At 44.1% G+C, this 20620-nt stretch overlaps 1 protein-coding gene across 1 annotated transcript in view; it reads left to right on the top strand.

The window, feature by feature from the left end:
• Positions 1-20620, top strand: part of LOC149351822 (core histone macro-H2A.1-like) — a 33769-nt gene that overhangs the window by 3922 nt on the left and 9227 nt on the right. Inside the window, exons 3-7 of the mRNA XM_089581149.1 lie at positions 3466-3747; positions 7907-7981; positions 9798-9888; positions 10792-10881; positions 13068-13242. Coding sequence (XP_089437275.1) covers positions 3466-3747; positions 7907-7981; positions 9798-9888; positions 10792-10881; positions 13068-13242 — 713 coding nt within the window. The remainder of the gene's footprint in view (positions 1-3465; positions 3748-7906; positions 7982-9797; positions 9889-10791; positions 10882-13067; positions 13243-20620) is intronic.

Below are 20620 nucleotides of genomic sequence, written 5' to 3'. Positions count from 1 at the left end.
CCTGTACATGCCATGGCAGCGGAGCAGTTAATTTCGTTTGGCGATCTCGTGGCCACTTCCCAAAGAAACATCGCAAATCAAGCTTTGGCCGCCGCCGAGTCCCAAGGGGTGATTACGGCTGATGCCTAGCAGGGGGGAAGAGGAAGTCCTGGGACCCGCTGATTGACTCTGGAATAAAGTTTTTCCATCCATCCACCCGCTGTACATTTTGGGGCCACAAACATGGTAAGACATGCCAGTAACATGTATAACAAATATGCAGCTGCATAATTTGCCGGGCCCTAGGACTGTCGATGGAGAATTTCGTGGCCCAACGTTTTTGAGGTCAACAAGTCGCTTTACTATGCCAACTGCAATTATTCTGTACTGGTATCCGCAATACCAGTTTAGAGTCTCGAAAGTATTCGACCTCTGCACGTGCATGGCAGCCTTTCCTTGAGGGAGACAACAGCTCAGCATTGTCGGTGTTCGTGTAAAAGATGAGCTTGGCAGGAGGAATGCCAGAGGAATTTCCTCTAATCATTTTTGCGTCGCTTAGCTAAAAGTGCACTGCACTAGCCATTAAGACGGACGACCTGCTTCATGCGTGGGCAGGTCCAAAATCATGCCTGCAAGGGGAGGTGGGCAGATGTATTGTCCACCTACTATGCATGGAATCACACACTGCTCTTTGCTTGGGCTTTCGTACACCCTTTCTTTGCTGTTGTGACTTGTTAAAATTGGTCATACTGCTGTCAACAGTGATAACCGCCGCACTGGGCCAATGTAGGGAGAACAGAGAACATATCTTGCATGTTTTTATTGGCACATCCTTTCTATTGCTTTCAGTAGAAAAGAGATATTACTTTTCATAATACACTATATGTCTATGTTGCATCATTCTTTACAGGTAATGTTTGTTGACGCACTGGAGGTGTTAAGTTTATCTCATACAGCGCAGCTGACATTTTCAGTACAGCATTTCAAGTATAATTCACACAAATACATGTACGGTCATTCCGCGCATAATGAATTCATGCAGCACAGAAGGATCATTCTATGCACAGTGAGTGCACGCAATTTAATGAATGCACGAGGTACCTTATAATTGTAGATGATTGCAGAAACTTGTTAATGTTTATATGAACGCATACTAAAAGCAAACCACTGTCATGAAATGGTTTCCACTGTCCATGTTGATATATGCGACTGCAATAGAACTCAGTTACCACACAGTTGCATAATCAGTTTCCACGATGTGCTGGCTCTTCTGTGGGCCAAACGCATCTACTGCGTCAACAGCAATTATTAAATCATATTTCGTGATCTATGGTGCCGAAACGAGCAATGGCTCCCGAGAAATCATAGTCAGGTAGTGGTTCCCGTCGTATCCATGTGGGTCTTACTGTGCTCTTTACAATTTCAAAAGTCACAAGCACAAAGCCAAATACTACCGCAGCTGTCGCTGCATCGACATCGCTAACACATGAAGGAGCACAATGCCAAATTGAATGTCACCGGCGCCACAGAGCAGGCGATATCGCCCAAGATAACGTGACTGATGGAGTTCACGAAACACACAAAGGATGCACAGTGGTTACAATGGTCACGCGGGTCAAGAATTCAAAAGGGATAGATATACAGAGAGATCTTTCCTCCTTTCAGAACCCTTTTGTGCTTAGGTCTTGTTCTTTACTACAGACTGTAGCACCAATTACTCCTTTATTTAAGTTCCTAGCTGGCGAGGGTGAAATAACGGCATCAGTGGAGGCTTCTCCAATTAGCCAGGGTGGAAGTAGCTCGTGCTTTCCTCCCCCTGCCCAGGTGATCAAGACTGTTCTGGAGACTTCCAGTATTGCCCGTCTTATATCCTGCAGTGTTGCTTTGGCATGTAAAAACCAATCAGTGGACCCTCATTCTTCTGCAACACTGTGCAGAGGTTGGTGCATTGGTTACTTAGTATGTCACTGCTAGTGGTGTCTATATTTTCAACTTTGATAACTGATCTGCTTCTGGAAAACGGGACATTTCAAACTTTCATTTGAATCTACATCTTTCAGGTCTTTCAGTTCCATCACTTACCTACCAAAAGCTACCTGTCAGGGGAAGAAGCTTATTGAACACACACAGTATTTTATTTGTAGCTATCTTTTTGCAGAAGTTGTGACTATTTTGTCAAATTCATGCTAGCCTTCCAAAGCCTAATCTTTGCAAATTATTCCAGAATTTCAGTATATCACAAACATGAGAAGACTGGGCTTGCGAAAAAAAAATGGGTAAAAATTTTGCAGTGAGAAAATGAACCACAACTCTTGCATGTGATCGAACAGGATGGGCTAAATGTGGCTTGTGCCACATAAAGTTCGGTTTCTACAACTTATATTGTTACGTGACGGCAAACTATGAAGACAGGACTGCATGACCGATGGCGATGATATGATTCAATGTCTGCAAGCCTAGCACGAGCGCTCCTGCCCGTGCCACTGCCCGCTTCATCGTCTTCTAGTCTGTCACATGACTTGGGGCCACGAGCGATCGTCCCGATCGCGCGTACTAGAAGAATGACATAGATGATGACAAGCAGGACACGACGATGGGCGTGGCAGAACATATGAACAGAGAAGAGAAGATGAAGGGCTTGCCGTCACGATGAAAGAGGTGATGAGCGGGTGAAGCCAGTTCCACGAAGACTGAGGAGCCACCAGTTTCTGGAAGTAGAGGTCGAGACCCATGGACACACCCAACGGCAGGGGCTGGGGTATTTGTTTCTCGTGTGAGGGTGGGTGGTCAATGGGGTCTGTGGTCAGTGGCAGTGGTCTCAGTTCAGTGGGGTCGTAGGTCATTGGGTCTTCTAGGTTCTCATGTGGGTTCTCATGTGGACAGTGAGTGGGGTCACAGGGTAGTTGCTGCGGTTGTTGTGTCGTCGTGTCTTCTGGTCGGGGCTTGGGGCGGGGCGGTGAAGAGTGGCGACGTCGGGGCATACCTGGCAGGCTGGTGAAGCGCCGGGAGATGCGAAGCCGCGAGCACTCCACAGAAGACCTCGGTGGGCAGCAGGCTCCTAAGCTCCGGGATTGGGATGAAGAAGGTACCCAGCACCTCCACCAAATGTTACGTGACGGCAAGCGGTGAAGACAGGACTAAATGGCCGATGGCGATGATATGGTTTAATGTCCGTGAGCCTAGCACGAGCGCTCCTGCCCATGCCACTGCCCGCTTCATCGTCTTCTGGTTCGTCACAATATGAGTGACGTCTAGTGGTGCTATGCTGATTTTATTGAAGCCTCATGTATTACAGTTTTTACATAGCTTGCACATCTAGGCTCATTTTAGATGACCAGATAGAATCACTGTTTATTGCTTACTGCTTCGCATATGCTAGTGGTCCCTATTTCAGAACTTGCTGAGGCGATGTTCAGTCATTTATTTTTTCACTGGTACAAATGGTGCAGGTTACAAATGGTACAAATGGTGCTTGTTTATTTCCAGCTTCTGCGTGGTGTGACAATTGCTTCGGGAGGTGTGCTGCCGCGCATTTTGCCTGAGCTGCTGGCTCGAAAGAAGGGCAACAAATTCATAATGCCCTCACCTAAGCACCAGAGCCCTGCGGTGAATGTCATAATCCCACCTCCCAAGCCCAAGCCAGCCAAGCCTGTCCCGCCACCACCACCGAAGAAAGCTGTCACTGCTGCGAGCAAGAAGCAGACAGCACCACCACCGGCATCAGCTCCAGCACCTTCGAAGGACAAGGGCAGAAGTGCTAAGGGAAAGGTACGCGATTTGTTACATTGCCCATAGCTCTTTTATTGAGGTTCTCAACTTCCACTAGAAGTGAGTTGTGGAAGTTGGTGTGCACCATAAAGTACTGTCTTCCTGGTGACTGCTGAGTTCTCGTGTGCATGTTTTTTGTATCACATAAAAAGTGTCAGATTCATCTTCATATTAGCTGTTATTCAAAGAACCTGGATTAGACAGTTTGACAAAGTTTAAGCATCTGACTAGGTTAAATACACTGCACATATACTTCTTCAGCTGTAAGCTTTTGCCTAGTTTTTCTGAGGGCACATTTACCTCAAGGGTTTTGCGGTGGGCTCTCTCTATTCTGTGTGCTCCATGCATTTGCTTTATTTCACCTATAGCACATATTCAAGGATTATAAGATGGATGACCTGTCTACCCCTTTCTTGTTCATATATTTTGGCTCCCGGAGCATAGCTAAAGCAGTGTGAGGTGCGACTTGGACAGCCTGGACTTTTTTTTTCAGCAGACAAGAATTCGTTTTTTTTCAGCAGACAAGAATTCGTTTACAAAAAATCGGACACCGTGTTGGTTTTACCTAGTTTGTGATTTTATTCATGGTTAGCCATGACATAAATCTTGATGTGTCTTATCTCTAGTCATGCCTTTGTGTCAGACTACTAGGATATTTTTCTGTACATGAAACGACGTTAACATCTGAAGGAAGATGTGCATAAACTAAACTTTGAAACAGGTACTTCTGACTTATGTTCAAATGCTGGCATGTTGTGACCACCCAATGACTGTGGGACCAAATCTCATTGCAGACTCGATGTACTGTTTCCAGTACTGGCTAAGATAAGCATGCATCATGTGGGTGAGGGAGTGGTAGAATACTTTTTATATGGCTTACAGACATCATTGCTGGAGTCCACTTGTAGTTTTTTTTCTTGGCATTACCCCAGAAATATTAGTTACTTTATTAAAAACGCCTAATTCTAATTTTTCTCACAAAATTTGTTTGCGATACCTGAAGGCAGTATTTAAAAACCTGGATGTTGCCTAATAGGTCCACTAGAAGAAATTGCAGTTGCTGCTACATACAATGCCTGAAAGCATTCATGGGATTCCATGTGTTTAAAAAAATACTCTGCCTATTTATTGTGAGATCCTGGTGCATGTTAGCTGGGGTACTGTGTAGAAGATGGAAGGAACACATTGGCCTTCATTTAGGCAAAAGACGAAGAAATGACATACGATTTAGCGTTGTCAGGCCAAATGTTAATTAGGTGCACGAGCACGTTCGTTTTCTCTTTGGTTTCGGGTTGAGGCTCGGTTTTCAAGGTCAAGCAATGTCGGACAAAGATCGGCGAAATTGTAGAGTGGGGCTTTCATTCTAGAGCACTAAAACTGGAGGGGACACTTAAGCTCCGCCTTAGCGGCATGACACGAGAGCGGTAATGGGTTAATGCCCATATATGCGAAATTTATCATTCTCTACTCTACATTCATAAATCGCTAGAAGTCCTCATACCACTCCAGGTGCAGCGGTTAAGCGATGCGCCGCTGCCCTGCGATGGCAGGTGCTGCCACCTGTGGGGCTTGCGAGACCCAGGTTGCTCTTCCCGAGCAACCTCTCACAGCCAATCATTAGTTGAACTGTCACCTGCCATGGTGGGCAGTTTGTTCGCAATCTGGTGGGCAGGTTGTGATGACATCTCAAGGTCACGGGACCTAGGTGGTCCACTCCACCCAGGCAGGCTTCACCCAGCTCTTCAAAGTCTCAGAGGGACCGCGCAGACAATGGCTAAGCGGCCAAGTGGAAGCTGTAGTGCTAGCGCATTAATAATTGCAGAGGGATAAATTTTGTGGAGTGAAGAAAACAGATTAAATATGTAACCTTCCACTTATCTTTATGCCTCATATCCCCTTCAGGCACTGTGTCTGTGTTTCTATACATGAATTGAACACTGTTAAATCCCGTATAAAAGGCATAATATTTAAGTAGGGTTTGGACTGTTCAGTTTTTACTTTCTGATAATTCAGCAGGCTTTTTTCGGTGTGTATTTCAGAACGCAGTTTTTGTTTCTTTTCTCTGTTTTCGGAAAGTATTTTCTATATACGAATTGCCAGTTGGTTTCAGGGATATAATATAATACATCTGTATAGCCAGAAGTGACTTAGAGTTTTTTTTGACCTATATGGCAACACCAGCAGTCGAGTTACCACTAATTAACGCATATACGGTTGTACTTACTCTACTGTGTGTGTGAAGGAAATGCTATTTCCATTAAAAAAAAACTACCAGAACTTAAATGATGGAAGCTGAAGCATCTGACAAAACCCCTAGTGGAAGTTTACCTACTTCTAAAAACTGGGTTGTTGCATTATCGTTGAATCGTTGTGTTGTCTTGAGCAAAAGGAGGGGAGCACTTGGTCTGCCTGTTGACAGCAGCGATGGAACTGCTGTGGAAGCATTGCAGTAGCCAGAACATGACACTTCTTCATGTCGCTTATCGCTTATGCATGGCTTCGCGTCAGTGTGCCGTCTTTGCCAAAAGTAACTGAGCAGCCATGCTGGCGGCAGCGCTGCGGTGTCCGGTGCTGGCCGCTGCTCCCAAGCTGCGAGTGTAAACTGGCTGACATAAGCCTGCGCCCTCACTCATTATGACAGTGCTCTGAAGGCATGAAATCATTCGCCGCACAAGCTGCTTACTTCTTGTCATCCAAGGAAAGAGTGCGAGGGCAGAGGCTTATGTCATCCAGTTTAAGCTCGCAGCCGGAGAGTAGAGGCTGGCGCGGGGAACCACAGTGCCGCTGCTTGGCCGGGAGGCCGCTCCCTCTGCCGTTGCAGCGGCTCGGTTACTTTTGGCAAAGACAGTATATGCTTGCAATGGAGAAGCAAGTAACTTTCCTAAGCGGGTGATGGCAGTGAGCGAACAGTGGTACACTAATAGATGGCATATTGAGAGAAGATGAAGCTTTCCAGTTTACAGAGGCATGTAAGGTAGTGGAACAGCGCCTCAAATTTCAAAACCCACAACTGCACTGCTGAATCCAATGCTGTCACAGTCTTGCCACACCTCTGGCTTCAGTCCTGGTTTAATTTTTTCCTTTGGCAGTGTAACTCCTGCTCAATAGCCTAGCTGTAGTGTGAATGTTAACGCTCTATACTGACCTTGTTCAGTTAGAACTGAATTTCGAAAAATGAATTCGGCGTACTTTCATTTTTTTTTTTTCTATTCAAATCGAAACGTCCAACCCCTAACTATTGGAAAACCCTAAAAGGTCTTATATGTGGAAAGTCTTCCGTAGAACCATTTCAAATGATGCGGCATTAATGCAAAAAAAATCTTTTTTATGATGATGATGAGTAGCTCTGCCTTTTACGATAGCCCTGTTATAGATCCAGTCAGTACACATTTTCTTTTGTTCTGTTTTGCAAATGTGAATTATTTCAAATGCTTAAAATGTGCTTATTTGTTTACATCACAATTTCTTATGACGGGAATCAATCAAAAGAAGTGTAACGAGACAGTGAAAGTAGTGTTCAATCACAATGTGGAGATGTGAGGTCAGGTCAGAATTTTTATACTTAGGCATCTGGAGGAGGGAAATCTCGCTTCATGGAGAATTCTTACATTTCCCCCTTTGGATAATAATCAGTGCCTGAAGGTGTTTTGGGGATAGATCAAAAATGTTTCATATTGCACTTTTTTCTTGTTGTTGTTGGGAATAGCATGCATGTCCTACCCTCAGTGCACTTCAGGAGCTCTAGGACCTCCCCATGCATGCTGACTTGTATAGCACTGAGCACTTCTTTTCGTCAACTTGGGGAGGTGATGTAGGAGAGTGTGCTGGGGTGCAGTGGTCCTGTAGGCAGTCACATGTGGTGTGTGCAGAGCAGCATGGAGAAAAGCGAGTTTGCGTCTCATTGAATTGAACAACAAGACGAAGGTTTGACCAATGGAGGCAAAAGTTGTTGACTGTACAAATTTGAATCTCGGGCATTAGTGGTCATTCTAAAGGTTTTTTATACATATAAGGATAATTCGCTGTTTCATTGAAAACATCAGACTGTAGTGCTGCAGCAGGGTGCGTGTAATTTAAAAAAATCGCAGTTGCCTGTCTCTTCTAACACATCGTAACACAAAAAGTTGCAACCTGGTGAAGGTTTCTTTTTTTTTTTCAGGATGCAGCTGGTGGAGAACTGTCACACTCCTCTGTCACTGTGCTGTCAGAAAAGAAGTTGTTTCTTGGCCAGAAGGTTGTATCTTTATCCCTTTGTTTAATACCTGATAGTGCTAGCAGGTGTCACTATTGTGGCTGGTTACCAGCCACCGTTGTCTGTTATATATGCAATGGCTATGGTGCTCATTGGGTCTAGTGATGGTGTCCATATGGGATATAGGGTATGAATGATTTTTCAGTTCACCACCTAGCACGGAGTAGTAATTTCGTGTCATTTTACTTACCACTAGTGTTAAGCTTTGGTATTGTGTGCTTATATTATTTCGGTATTTTATTTGTGTAAGGGAGCTCTATGTTTCTGCATATTGTGGGTGTCTACATAAACCCTTCTGCACACAGTATCAGTACACAGTCCAAGAGTGGACTACCTTGCATGTTCCAGTGATGTGCGAAGGGAGGGACTCATTGCGGGATTCTAGCACCAAGCTGAAAGAGGTTTGGTCTGCTTTTGCCATGCTTGTGGAGATTACTTTAAATAAGTAATGGAGCTTAAGAATTCTTAATGAAGGAGAACTTGCCTGCTGTGGTGTTACTTGTTGATTTTATTGCTTGTAATATGCTGAAAGTAGATACAACTCCATCAGCTTTACAAGCGTTCACCGTGAAATTGAATAGAGTGTATTTATTTGTGTGCAAAAAAAAAAAAGAAATGCATGAAATGCATTGTAGTGAACATGAGCCTCTCTTGACTTGTGTGGCTCAGTGAAAAAAAATGCAGGGGTTTTCATAAGGGCTAAAACTGGAAAATGTAAATTCCTGTTTGCTGAATGGAGCAGTTAAAGAGGCACTTTTCAGGCACAGTATGTACAAGAGGGGTTGAACAACACAAACACAAGTTATTTAAGGTTTTTTTGAAAGTGCTCACTATCTGCAAAAACGTGAAAGCTCTACTTGTTGCTTTGCCACCGTTATGGATCTGTTGTTAGCTCTATGTGCAATGCCTAATTGTGGCACCCTTATTTTAGCCTCTTGTTGTCTCTTACTCTTACTTACTGTTAATTAAATGTCCTTTAAACTCAGCCCTTGGACTGTTCATTTCTGTAGTGCAGTCAAGTAATTGTGTTTTTCACAGTTATTCCTGTTCAACACAGAAAGTTTTTTTTTTCAGAGAAACATGCAGTTGGCTTAATGAATTTGTATTTTGCACTTTAGCAGTCGCACTTGTAAGGAAGCATGACGTCAGGGAACAACACAGCTGTTGTGCTAGTGCTTTTCATGTTTAGCACTCAGTTATTCATACACCACTTTGCAAGTTTTATTGCGAGCCAAAAAGTTAGTTATCTAATCATGCTCCTAGTGCTGTTTCTCAGAAATAACTTGCTGATTTCAAGGTTGTTATCACATGTAGCTGGGAAGAGCGTACAAAGTCATCATGGGTACTGGGCATTTATGCTGTCCTTTCTTGGAAGTGCTCTGTTGTTTGTGAAATCAGTGCATTTGAAATTCCTGCAAGTTTATTTCTCATTTTGGACTCACTTTGTATATGGGTTTTACAGTTTCTCTGAAGGGATCCTGAAAGAGTAATATGAAAGGAGGGGCTGATGAGATGAAAGCTATTATGCAGAAGACCTGCTTGCTGTGTCAGCAGTTAAAAAACACTTTTGAAACTTGCAGCTATTGTTGGAAATTTTATCTGGTTATGTGGGCTCGGAGTTGGCCAAGAGTCTGTTCAGCAATTGGAGGCAGGCAGGCACAGGTGTTTTACTTGTATACTGCTTTCGTCATCAGCTGTTGCTATATCAGTACCTTTCTACACTACCACTTATAGTTAGATGAGATGCGTTCCATGCTTTTTGCTTGTAACAGCAAGTATGTTTCCTGTACCATTGCAGCTCACTGTGATCCAAGGGGATGTAGCAAGTGTGATAGCTGATGCAGCTATTCACCCAACCAATGCAAATTTCGCTCTCTCTGGGGAAGTAGGTGAGTGGTATTAAGTCTTGTTCATTTTGTTGTGGTGTCATTTTACTATCTACTTGTTTGGAGAGATTGAATTTTTACAGTTATGTTGTTTAATTTTAAAAGAATTTTGTCCTTCGGATTAGTGCCAGTCTTTTCCATGCTTTACATAACAATGTCACTAACTTAAGGAAGGTACAGAAGCCATAGATCCTTTTTTTAATGATTTCAGCAGTGCGTAAGTTGAGCTGTAAAATATGTATTTTTCCTTTCATGCTTCTAGCACAGCATTTGGCTTTCCAAGCCAGCAAGTTCGGTTATCAAACATATTGCTTATGCTTTTCACAGTATTGTAGCGCGAGTAGTAGATTATCTGAATAGCGTTAATTATGCTCCTGGCAGTGTTGCTGCATACCTAGAACAACTGCATTGTATATGGCTGTGGTTGTTACATTACTTTACCACATCTCTTGCTTTATTTTTGCACTTTTCTTGCATGCTTTTCTGAATGAAGTCAGTCTTGAGTTTGTGGAATTAATTTAGTGCCTTTTGTTTTGGCACACTGTTTACTTTGTAATCTGTTTTACCACCTAAAATATCCAGTCTGTAGTAATACTTATGCTCAGAAATCGTGCCAGAGAGAACTCTGATCACCAGCTTATATTGGAAAAGGAACACCTTTCTAACAAACTGGGCTCAGAAACTTATTTCTACTGAGGTACTTGTGAGGTTTTATGCTTCCTATCTTGTCTTTGACACCACTGACCAAGTTCCATTTACTACTATAACTGATGCATCATTTTGTGTCCTGACGTTGTGCTGAATTTTATGAATCTCATAGTTTAATCCTTCAGTTTTTTGCTTTCTCTGTTAAACTTTAGTTTACGTTCATGGCATATGCTGCATTGTGGCATTTTCTCTGTGCAGGTCAAGTCCTGGATAAAGTTGGTGGCAAGGAGTTTCAGCAGGAGGTCAAGGAGTTGCTGGCTTCTCATGGGCCCTTAGAGAGTGCTGGAGGCAAGACTCCCTTTCTTTCCTATGTCCTGCCTTATATGTGCTACTGCAGCTTGGTGTTAACTCCCCTGCAGTTCCTTCTACTCTTTGTTTGTTCCCTTCTTTGTCTGTGCTGTTGTAAACAAGTTTTGTAGGGTGAGGCAGAATAGTTGTAGAAAAGTGCAAAACTATGCAAACATTTGATTTCATACTGGTAGCAAGCACACTGTTTGCAGTGTTGTGAATTTGATGCCATCGCAAAGATGACAATTAAGCCACTGCGTGTTTTTTGCACAATGCCAGGTTCTGTGTGCTGCATTTTTGTCACATCATCCGCCTTTATGTTCCTGCCATTAATTCTGTTATTCACTTTAAAGCTGAATGCAATGCAAAGATCTGTGTCACAAGCTGCATGGCTTAATGCATCTTCTTGGTCACCGTTTCTTACTTCTTGTTTTTTGGAGCATTAGCCGTTCTTAGCTTGTTCCTCAGTTTCGCTCCGTCGGCAGTTTGTACGCAGTGCACCTGCCTCAGTTGGCAGGTGGCTAAGTGCAGAGAGGGAATTCCCCCTCCATTTTTAAGGAAGAGGGAAAGCGGCAGAGGGAGGGGAGGCAAGGGGCGATGAGAAGTACACCGCAGTCGCCGCAGAAAGGGAGTACAGTGTGTCACACTGTGATTGCTGGGCTGGATCAGGCGAGTGGAGTGGTAGGCGGTTACGGCACTGTATACCATGTATATGGGGGTAAGGGCTGCATTCGTGTATGGGCCGCTCCCCCCAACTTGGCAGCCGATAATATATAAAAAAAAAAGAATATCGACTGAAATCAGATGCTCTTCACGTGTGCATGCGTTCCTCAGCTATTCAGAGTACAGGAAATTCTGTGCACTCTCAAAACATGGGGACCGCAATGTAATGAATAATTTGCAACATGAAGTAGTTTCTGGGTGAAGTACAAGTTTTGTTTTGGCCCATGTGCATTTTTTTCTCGTGATCTCTGGTTTAGAAGTCAATACTTGGAGCAGTAGGCTAGCAATTTCATTGGCATTTGGCACTGAGTAGGTTCACACTGCATTTGTTCTCATTTATGTTGTAGTGCACTTTTGCACATGGAGCAGATGGATGCTGTTGTAACTTAGAGCCTTTGCTCCACAAGACATATCATGTGAAAAGTGCTGTATAGAGACTAATAACCATAGGATGTCATAAAGCCTTTATCTCATTGTTAGGCTGGCTATTGGGCAAGGTGATGGCAGGATTACGTAGTTGTTAAAGGTGCTCTGAAAGGGGCTCCGAATAAAGCTGCGGTGTGCCTAGGATGGTAAAAAATGCCGCATCTAAAATATCCTCCAGCAAGAATTTTTTTTAATGTGTTTTGTGGAAGCTGAGTTATCTGTTGTCAGAATTTGAATTTATGCGTCTTTGTGCCTTTCTCTCTCCTCTCATCACTTTTTGCACGCTGCAATGTTGGCGCTTCTCCGCCTGCTGCCAACGCACACGGGAGGAGGGGGGAGGCGGCGTAGCTTCCGATCGCGGCCATGGTGCTACGTGATGTCAGAAAGGGACATCATGGCAAACCAGTGACAGCCCTTCGCTGCTGACGTAACGAGCTCTGCATGACGTGTTGCGGGCGGATTCGGGCAAAAGCTCGGCATTGCAGGTCGCCGTGAGACGTGGAATCGCGAATTTATAGGAATATATTGTAAATGATTGATTAGCTTTTGAGGTCGTGTACACGGCATGAACACTCAGTGGCCTGTACTCTACATAATCAAGCTTATTGTTGCCTACCTCAAACACCCTTTTCAGGGACTCTCTAAAGCAGTGAATATGTGCATAGCTTGTCCACGTTGATGTCGTAGATGAGATGCTATTCTCTACAGTGCTCTCCACTGTAACAGTTGTTTGGGCATAGAGCAACTTGGGGAAGCTAGCCCCCCCCCCCCCCCCTCCAAAAAAAAAAAAAAAACGCATATTGGGTATTATAGCTGTCTGTAAAATTAATAATACGTAAAGGCTGTGCCCATTGTCATGCCACAGTTATGCTACTACATGTATTGATGCAAATGCTGTACATCTGCAGGTATGCATGGAAGTGACCATTTGAAAGGGCTTTCGTAAAATTTGTAAAATATTCCACCAGTCAGGTCTGTGCGCATTTACTGTTCATCACTTCATGTCTTCAAAGCATTTTTATTTGTGTGCCATGCAGTGGCCATCTGTCCAGGCCACCACTTTCCAGCCAAGCATGTGGTGCACTGCCATGTGCCCCCAGCAAGCGGTGCCAATGCAGCTGAACTCCTGGAGAAGTGTGTGCGCAACTGTCTCTCACTGGCTGATGAGAAGAATATCCGTGTCCTCGCCATTCCCCCTATGGTGACCCACAGGTGTGTGCTGCTGACATTTTTCAAGCAATGCGTTACTCTTGGCGGTTTCTGGAAACTTCTCAAGGGTTCTAGTGCATTTTGTTTCTAAGACTTTAAAAAAGCCCAACATGCACACATGGCCTACTTAAAGTAGGATCAGTTGCAGTAAAACCGCAGTAGTTCAGACTCTGTTAATATGAAGAATTTCAGCGGTTCTTTAACTTCTGATGTAAATTTCACTGGACAGGTCGAGCTGATGGCTTGCACCAACTTAGTTAATTTGGAGCTCAGGGGCGTTATGTCGGAATGCTTGAACCTAATTTCACCGCAAACCTGGTGAAGCTATGGCCTTTCGGAGCCGTGAAATGGTACTGCAGAGCGATGCCGATGTTCGGTATGGGAAGCATTCTAGCCCCAGTGCTCCCAGGACAAAAACCGATCCACAATACGCCTCGCTGACCGCAGAAGTGCACGCTTGCAGTGGTAGAGATAGGCTTCACTGCAACTGAGCAGGGGACCCCAGTTTCAATGTCATGTGCTCTGAGCGCTTCATTGAGGCACGGCAGGACTGGAAGCTGTGGTGTATACGAAGTTCGCGGCCCAACTGTGGTCAAGGCAGTCTCTAGAGGAGGTGCTGGCATTGAAGTACCTCCCACCCCTAGCTGTGTTAGTGTGTGTCCATGACTCTACCATTCTTGCTCTGTGTCCGCGACGGGTTGAATACATGCGGTGCCGTTTCTTTGTGATGTGCCGTGGTTAGCGAGTTTGGTAACCGGCATCTCTCAGTGCTATTAAAGGGGTACACTGGTCTTAGACCTATTTCCCTTATTTTTAGTCCAATCCTAATGAAACTGTACCACCTTGCTCAGTTTTTATACTGATTTCAACAATGAAATTACCTTTTTCATAAATGAGTCGATTCCCAAGATAATTCATTTTAATTAGTCATTCATTAGTACCTCGGTACAAAAAAACTGCTCAATAAAAAATCATTTTTAATCCATGGCTACAAAGTATGGTGAGTAAAGAGTGCAATAATCAAAACAGTAATTTTACAGCACTTCAAATATTAATGTTCAAGGTGTGCATGTAATGCATCGATAAACTTAGCGAAATTATAAATTTTTGAAGTGCGATTGAACAAATCTGCTTCGATTATTGAACACACTGTGCCTTCGGCTTCTCTTAGCAAACAATATGACATCTCATCTGTCCTAGATGTTGAGATAGACATACTAAGCCAACCAGATGTCCAAAATTTTCATACCATTAAATTGTCTGCTCCTGCATAAATTTAGCCCACAAGATGATCTGAATTTAGCATTATGGCCAAAATGTTGATTTCTTGAAGGAAAAAATTGGTACAGTTAGAAAATAATAGCTGTATATTCCACAAATGTCATTTTTTTTCATAATCGATTTTTTGGTCATTTTTTGGTCTCAAAAGACCAGTGTCCCCCCTTAAGTAATCGCAAAGTTCGTACAATAAAAGTATAGTGCATTCCCCCAACAAAATTTTTTGCCTCGGTTTTTCCATGCTTGTTTAATTTAGTATTTTTTGTGGTCCCTAGAGACTTCGGATTAACGAGGTTTTGCTGTAAATGCTTTTTCTCCAAGCTGTGTTGCAAATAGACTTAAGCCCAGGAATTGCTTAGATAGGCTTAGCGTTCATAAATGCATATGTATAAAGTACCCTGTCTGAACTGTTCTGAATACAAAACATTTAGCAGGTTCAGTTCCTCCAGGTTTATCAACTAGTAACCAACAGAAAAATAAGTTATGTACTTTAGCTTTCTCTTAACAGGGGAATATACAGTGTGTTTCTTATTTATCGGTCTGATAATATTTTCCTGCTCAAACTGCTGTACTATTTGGGCTCATATATTAACCATGAGGTAGCGTATGATGGTCTACGTTTTTTTATACGTAATTTAGCATCGTAACTTGCCTGGATTGTGTGGAATCAATAAAAAACTGCAGTCGGCTGTGGCATAATTTTCGTTGAGGCGAGTGGAGCAGCTGATTTGAGAGGCTGAGCCATCTGTGAGGAAACTAGTGTCCTGGTTCAGAGCAGGGGTGGGTCTTGCCGTTCGCCAGATGGCACAGCCTCTCAAATAAGCTTGTTGATATACTAAGTTGGTGACCAAAAGGCGAGAATGTTTTTCAAACTCTATCGAAAGTTATTAGCAAGAGAGGCTGGACTGGATAGCGCGACATCTTAGATGGCATGTCAGCTTTTTCATGCACTTATGATCACTAGACTTGCACATTTTTGGAACTAGAGTCATGTTGCTACATTCTAGGCTTCATTATGGGCACTTATTATGTGTAAACTAGTTTGTAAAAAAGAGATGGTGGTGGGTGTTCTTTGTCACTGCAATTGGATGACGCTTGCTGTTGTCACTCTCAGTTCAGGTGGGTTGCTCATCCTGCACTATTGTGAGACATTCCAGCGGCTAAAAAGACAGGGACAAAGGTAGACGAGACAGGACGAACGGCGGACTTCAACTGAGGTTTATATTTCAGACCTCGCTGAGGAACTGTTGCGCACCTTATAGGAACATGTACATTATACGACCTATATTTTGGACTCTATGGAGTCAAAAAGTTCGATTTTTTTAACTAAATAGATGTGGAAATTGTTTTTCAACCAAAACAACTTTTTTTTTTTTACTTAATATAGATGCGAGCAGGCATCGCTGTCACACCCAACTAATTTTCCACCACTGTGAAAGGCACCATCTTGGATTTAAACGGACTCAGTCCAATGGGCAGGCTTGGGTAGGCTTGGCTATTTGTTGATCATGGCTGCCACCTGAGATAATGGCACACTCTTCGTTGCCATCGAGATGGCCTACAGAGTTCATGCAGTCGCGTTGAAGATGGGATGGCTGCAAGGTGGAAAAAAAAAAAAAAACATTTTTTTTTCCTTCATGCGTGGCGTCTGCTACAGCTTGGAAGGCTTAAAGGGAGACTGAAGCACTTTTTTTGAAAATCAGGCTAGCAGCAGCATCCTGTAGTTTTTCATGCTGTATACATGAATATCGCATCTAAATAAGGCAAAAACAAGCACGAATTGCCTTTTTTAGCAGAAATATGCGGCCTGTGCCGTGGGGCACACCGTGCAGCGCGCCGCCGCCCGTGATTGGTCAAGAGAGGTCGTGACAATTTGAGGACTGGAGAAGCTACCGATGCAGATCCGGCGCTGCGTTGAGTGCAGATCGCAGCTTTACGTGGTGTTGTAAAAGCGAATATGGTGACTATTTTTTTACTGACCGCCAAAGAAAAGTATACAACAGTTTGTTCATTCCACTTATCACCTGAAACCAAAAAAGACACAAGCAAAAAATTCTGCGCCTAGCACAAGCATACGCCAGCGTGAAAAACGCGTGTGCAGACCATGCATAAAAGGTGCCAGTACAACCTCGGCTCCTATTCTCGGAAAGGAAGGGGTACGAACAATATCCAAGTCAATTACCACCACCGGACGCCTCCTGGCTCGCCCGAAAGAGCGTCATCCTAAAGAAAAGGCCCAAAGCGCTGTGAAGAAAAAATCCTGTTCTCAGTACCCGGCGTTGTAGGTTGGGGCAAGAAAGTATTTCAAGGAAACGATGAAGCAGCACAAAGTTGATGTCAAAATGAGCGAACCGCAGTGGCCAAGCACTGTGAGGCATGTGACCACAGGATAGTGACACAATCATTGTATGCTCGAAACCAAGCCAAATATGCGCACAAGGCTGCTGCTTCAATCGTGGCGTGTTCAGCAGATGCCAGAAAATATTAATCGCTCCCTTGGAAATGTTCGCCCTTCCTAGATTTGCAGTTTAGGTTCAGTGAAGTGGTGGCCAACTATATGTGTGTTTAAAAGCCATGCTAGCTGCAACTCGCCCGCTGCCGCAACTTGATGAAGATACCGAATAAGGTTGCGAAACATGGTGTTTTTTTGCAAAAACTTGGTTGGCATTCACTTCTCTCTTAAATTTGCATCCGAAATCAGAACGTCGAATGCTTTCATTTTAATCGCTTAGCTACGATTAAACGAGATGCCGCATATGAAGAGCATCGATGCTTGCTTGCTTGCTTGCTTGCTTGGACACGTCGAACCGAGTATAAAATCACTAACCGAGCCTTGCTGAGCATGCCTTAGGTGGCCTGGCCACCTAAGCTGAGGAGAGCGACATGGGCTTGAGCCTCTATAAGGTTTCTGCAGGGGCTAAGTGAGCATGTTTCTATTTATAGAAGAGGCGCTTCTTCGGAATGGTGACACGCCTCTCATGCGCGAGAAAATCGAAGGAACTGTGTCATGGTTCAGCCGCGCCTTTTCCACAGAAATCTCCAGAGATCACATTAGGGACAAGCCCTGCATGTAGCCGCACTTACGAAAGTGCTTCGAACAGAGTACGCTTGCTTTGGCCGGCTTGAATTCTTGGTCACAGCAGCGAGCGCTTGCGCTGCAAGCTTATGGCGGAAAACAGTGGAAGACGACACAGTCGCGGCCGTTGTTGTTTGTGGACACGAACGCAGAGTAGTACCTCGCGTTGAACATAATTCTCAATGTCGGCTGACACGCTTTGTTCGTCACAACGCACGCAGTACGAGGAACAACGCATGCAGCACGAGAAACAACGCGTGCTGAAAGCTCGCTCGGGTGCGCCGAAGTATCCCCGGCTCCTCAACGTGACGTCACGTTGGCCGACATGGACGAGGTTTCCCTCTCCGCTGTTCTCTCCTGCGCTCGCGCGGGGCGCGGGAGATTTAAACATCGTGTTTTCACTTGGTGATTGTGGCACTGTTTTAGCCAAAATCGAAAAAATAATTTCACGGGCATGATCAGCAATGACATTACTTAAAAACCCTAAAAAATTGGCTGATTCGAAAACCGCCTCAGTATCCCTTTAACCCGCTGCAGGGGTAGTGAGGGGGTGACATTCGGAGGCACTCGCTTTCGCGTGTGTCTTCCCAAGGGTTACCTCTCGGCCTTCGTGAGCGTCGTTGAGCATGGAAACTGGCTGTTTGTGCTTTGTGTGCCACATTTGTTAGTTCACGGCATGACCTGTGGCTTCGTTACACTGTCTGGTATCGTGATGTACAGTGGCTATCATGGCACAAGATGGTACGGACATGAAGAAAACACGCCTGTGGCTCAAATAAAGTCTAATATTGCTTGCAAGCGGAACGTAGGGAGCGGTGAAGTTCGAGATATTTAAAGCCAGTATTTCGTAGACAGATTATTTTTTTGTAGTTCAAGGATTCGTCGAACTGTTTGACTATTCGGACCATTTTCCGGGTCCCACCGGCTCCAAGAAATCGATTGGCGACTGTAATATTTTTCTTCATTTTCCTTTCCTTGTGTTACATCTATGGTCGCATTGTATTTGTGCAAACATGATAATAAGTAGTGGCAAGAAACGGTTTTAGTTTCAAGCCGTGGTGGCTATATTTCGGTGGAGGCAAAATAAAAGAATGTCCATTTGCTGTGTGATGTCGGCACATGTTAAAAAACCCCAGGTGGTCTAAATTAATCCGGAGCTCTCCACTATGGCGTCCCTCCTAGCCCATATGTCGCTTTGGGATCTTAAACCGTGCAATTTACATTCTTTTTTTTTTTTGCGGTATTAGTTTCAGGTAATGCCGAGAATTCATTCTGAGGGCATCCTCTTGTTGCTGTATTGGGCAGTCCCAGAACCAAACTGAGCAGCAGGCCGATGGCAAACTCTTGTAGGCCTCATCCCGCTGACGGGCACAGTCACCATAGCTGGTGAACGATTGTGCGCCATGCACCACCGTAAAGATAATTCGGTTGCTATTAGGTGTTGTGCTAGACATACATCATTCTTCTCCAAGTGAAGTGAGGGTAATACCAGGCACTCTCTGGTGCTGAATTGCAATGGCTGTGTACCTTCAATTTTAATGAAGGTACAATCAGAGTATGCAAGGTGTGCAGAATATTGATTTTTTTGTTCTCAGTTCGCGGAATTTAAATTTTCCACCGCAGAAAATTGGGGACCTTAATTATACATGTATGAGATCTAGTGTTTGACAGCAGTGTGCAAAGTTATATGACCTGTCATAGCTGCAGTGCAAGATCTCACTCAAGTGCCAACACCCAGTTGCAGCAGATGATGGTTGCTATGCGGGGTGTGCAACAGGAGAAAAAAAGAGGAAAATTGTGCCTGTCATCACATCTTGACGTCGCAGAGAAAAACCTCGCTCCTCCACCTGTTGTGATTTGGTGTCCTGTTGAAATGCACAATGTTGGTGCGCATTGCATCGCCCTTAAAGGGGCCCAGAAACACAATCTTAGTTAACCGTTTTGCCTGTTGATTGCATACAGTGAGTTATAATGGTGCTATTAGCGTCGGTAATACCGCGTACATTCCGTTTTTTAATATTTTAATGTCCTCCCAAAAACAACTTCATGGTCGCCACACAGTGGCGGGTTTTTAGCAGCGGATATGACATCACCTGGCGCGAGCTTGATGACCGGACAAACAGTAAATATCCTGCAAATTGTGTGAATAAATAGAGACACATTTTGTCACCTGCCTGCGTTTTATATTAGATCAACAAAAACAATGTTTGTCTTAGATAAAAGCCCTGCAAAGCAAGTAAAATAAAAATACACCACCAGGGGCGCTCTGGCATAGAAACAACGCTGCCAGTCTCACAGAGAGCAGGCAACCATGGAGTACAAACTTCCGCGACGTGCTCTGGCTGGCTGTTTTGATTGGTTGCGCCAGGTGCCGTCATTGGGAGAGCGAAATAGGAGTGGGAAGCCCCGCCAAAATCGAGTTGAGGGCAGCGTTTTGTTTGCTTGTATTTTGAAATTTCTTCACTGAATAACTCCCGTTCCTGTGCATCGATTGCTGTAATTCTTTTTAGGTCAGCATCTGTGTGACATAAAGAACCCACCTGAAGTATAGCCGGTATTCGCCCAGGCAGTGTTTCGCAGCCCCTTTAAAGGTGCATAAAGAGGATTCCGAGCTTGCCTTTTTTACTGTGGGAATTCGATCTACACGCTCTAGGCATTCATAGAAACTTCGAATTATTGTCATGTGTGGCCAATTTTGGCTCCCCCGAAAAAAACGCTCTCGCGTTTTCTTTTACCTCTGAGACCAGCCTCCATCGCCGCTGTGCCATTGGTGGTGCTATACGTAGTAATACACGGAGTGATCGGCAAAAGCAGAGTCCACTCATAACTTTATTTCCGTAGACCTGATTTTCGGCTAATGTTGTTTACGACTGAAACTATTTATATTCACAGAAACCTAAAAAGCAAAATAAAAGTGAAAGCAAAGCTGCCACGCGACTGGTTGAAAGGCACTGTACACGTTGGTTGGCTCCTCCTACTCTAGGAGGTCAGTTAAAAAGAAGAGGCGGAGCCGGGGCGTTTATTCTG

This window comes from Amblyomma mixtum, chromosome 3 (assembly GCF_055824585.1).
Source record: "Amblyomma mixtum isolate Tamu chromosome 3, ASM5582458v1, whole genome shotgun sequence".
Taxonomy (NCBI): Eukaryota; Metazoa; Arthropoda; class Arachnida; order Ixodida; family Ixodidae; genus Amblyomma; species Amblyomma mixtum.
This window is presented reverse-complemented; position numbering and strand designations above follow the sequence as displayed.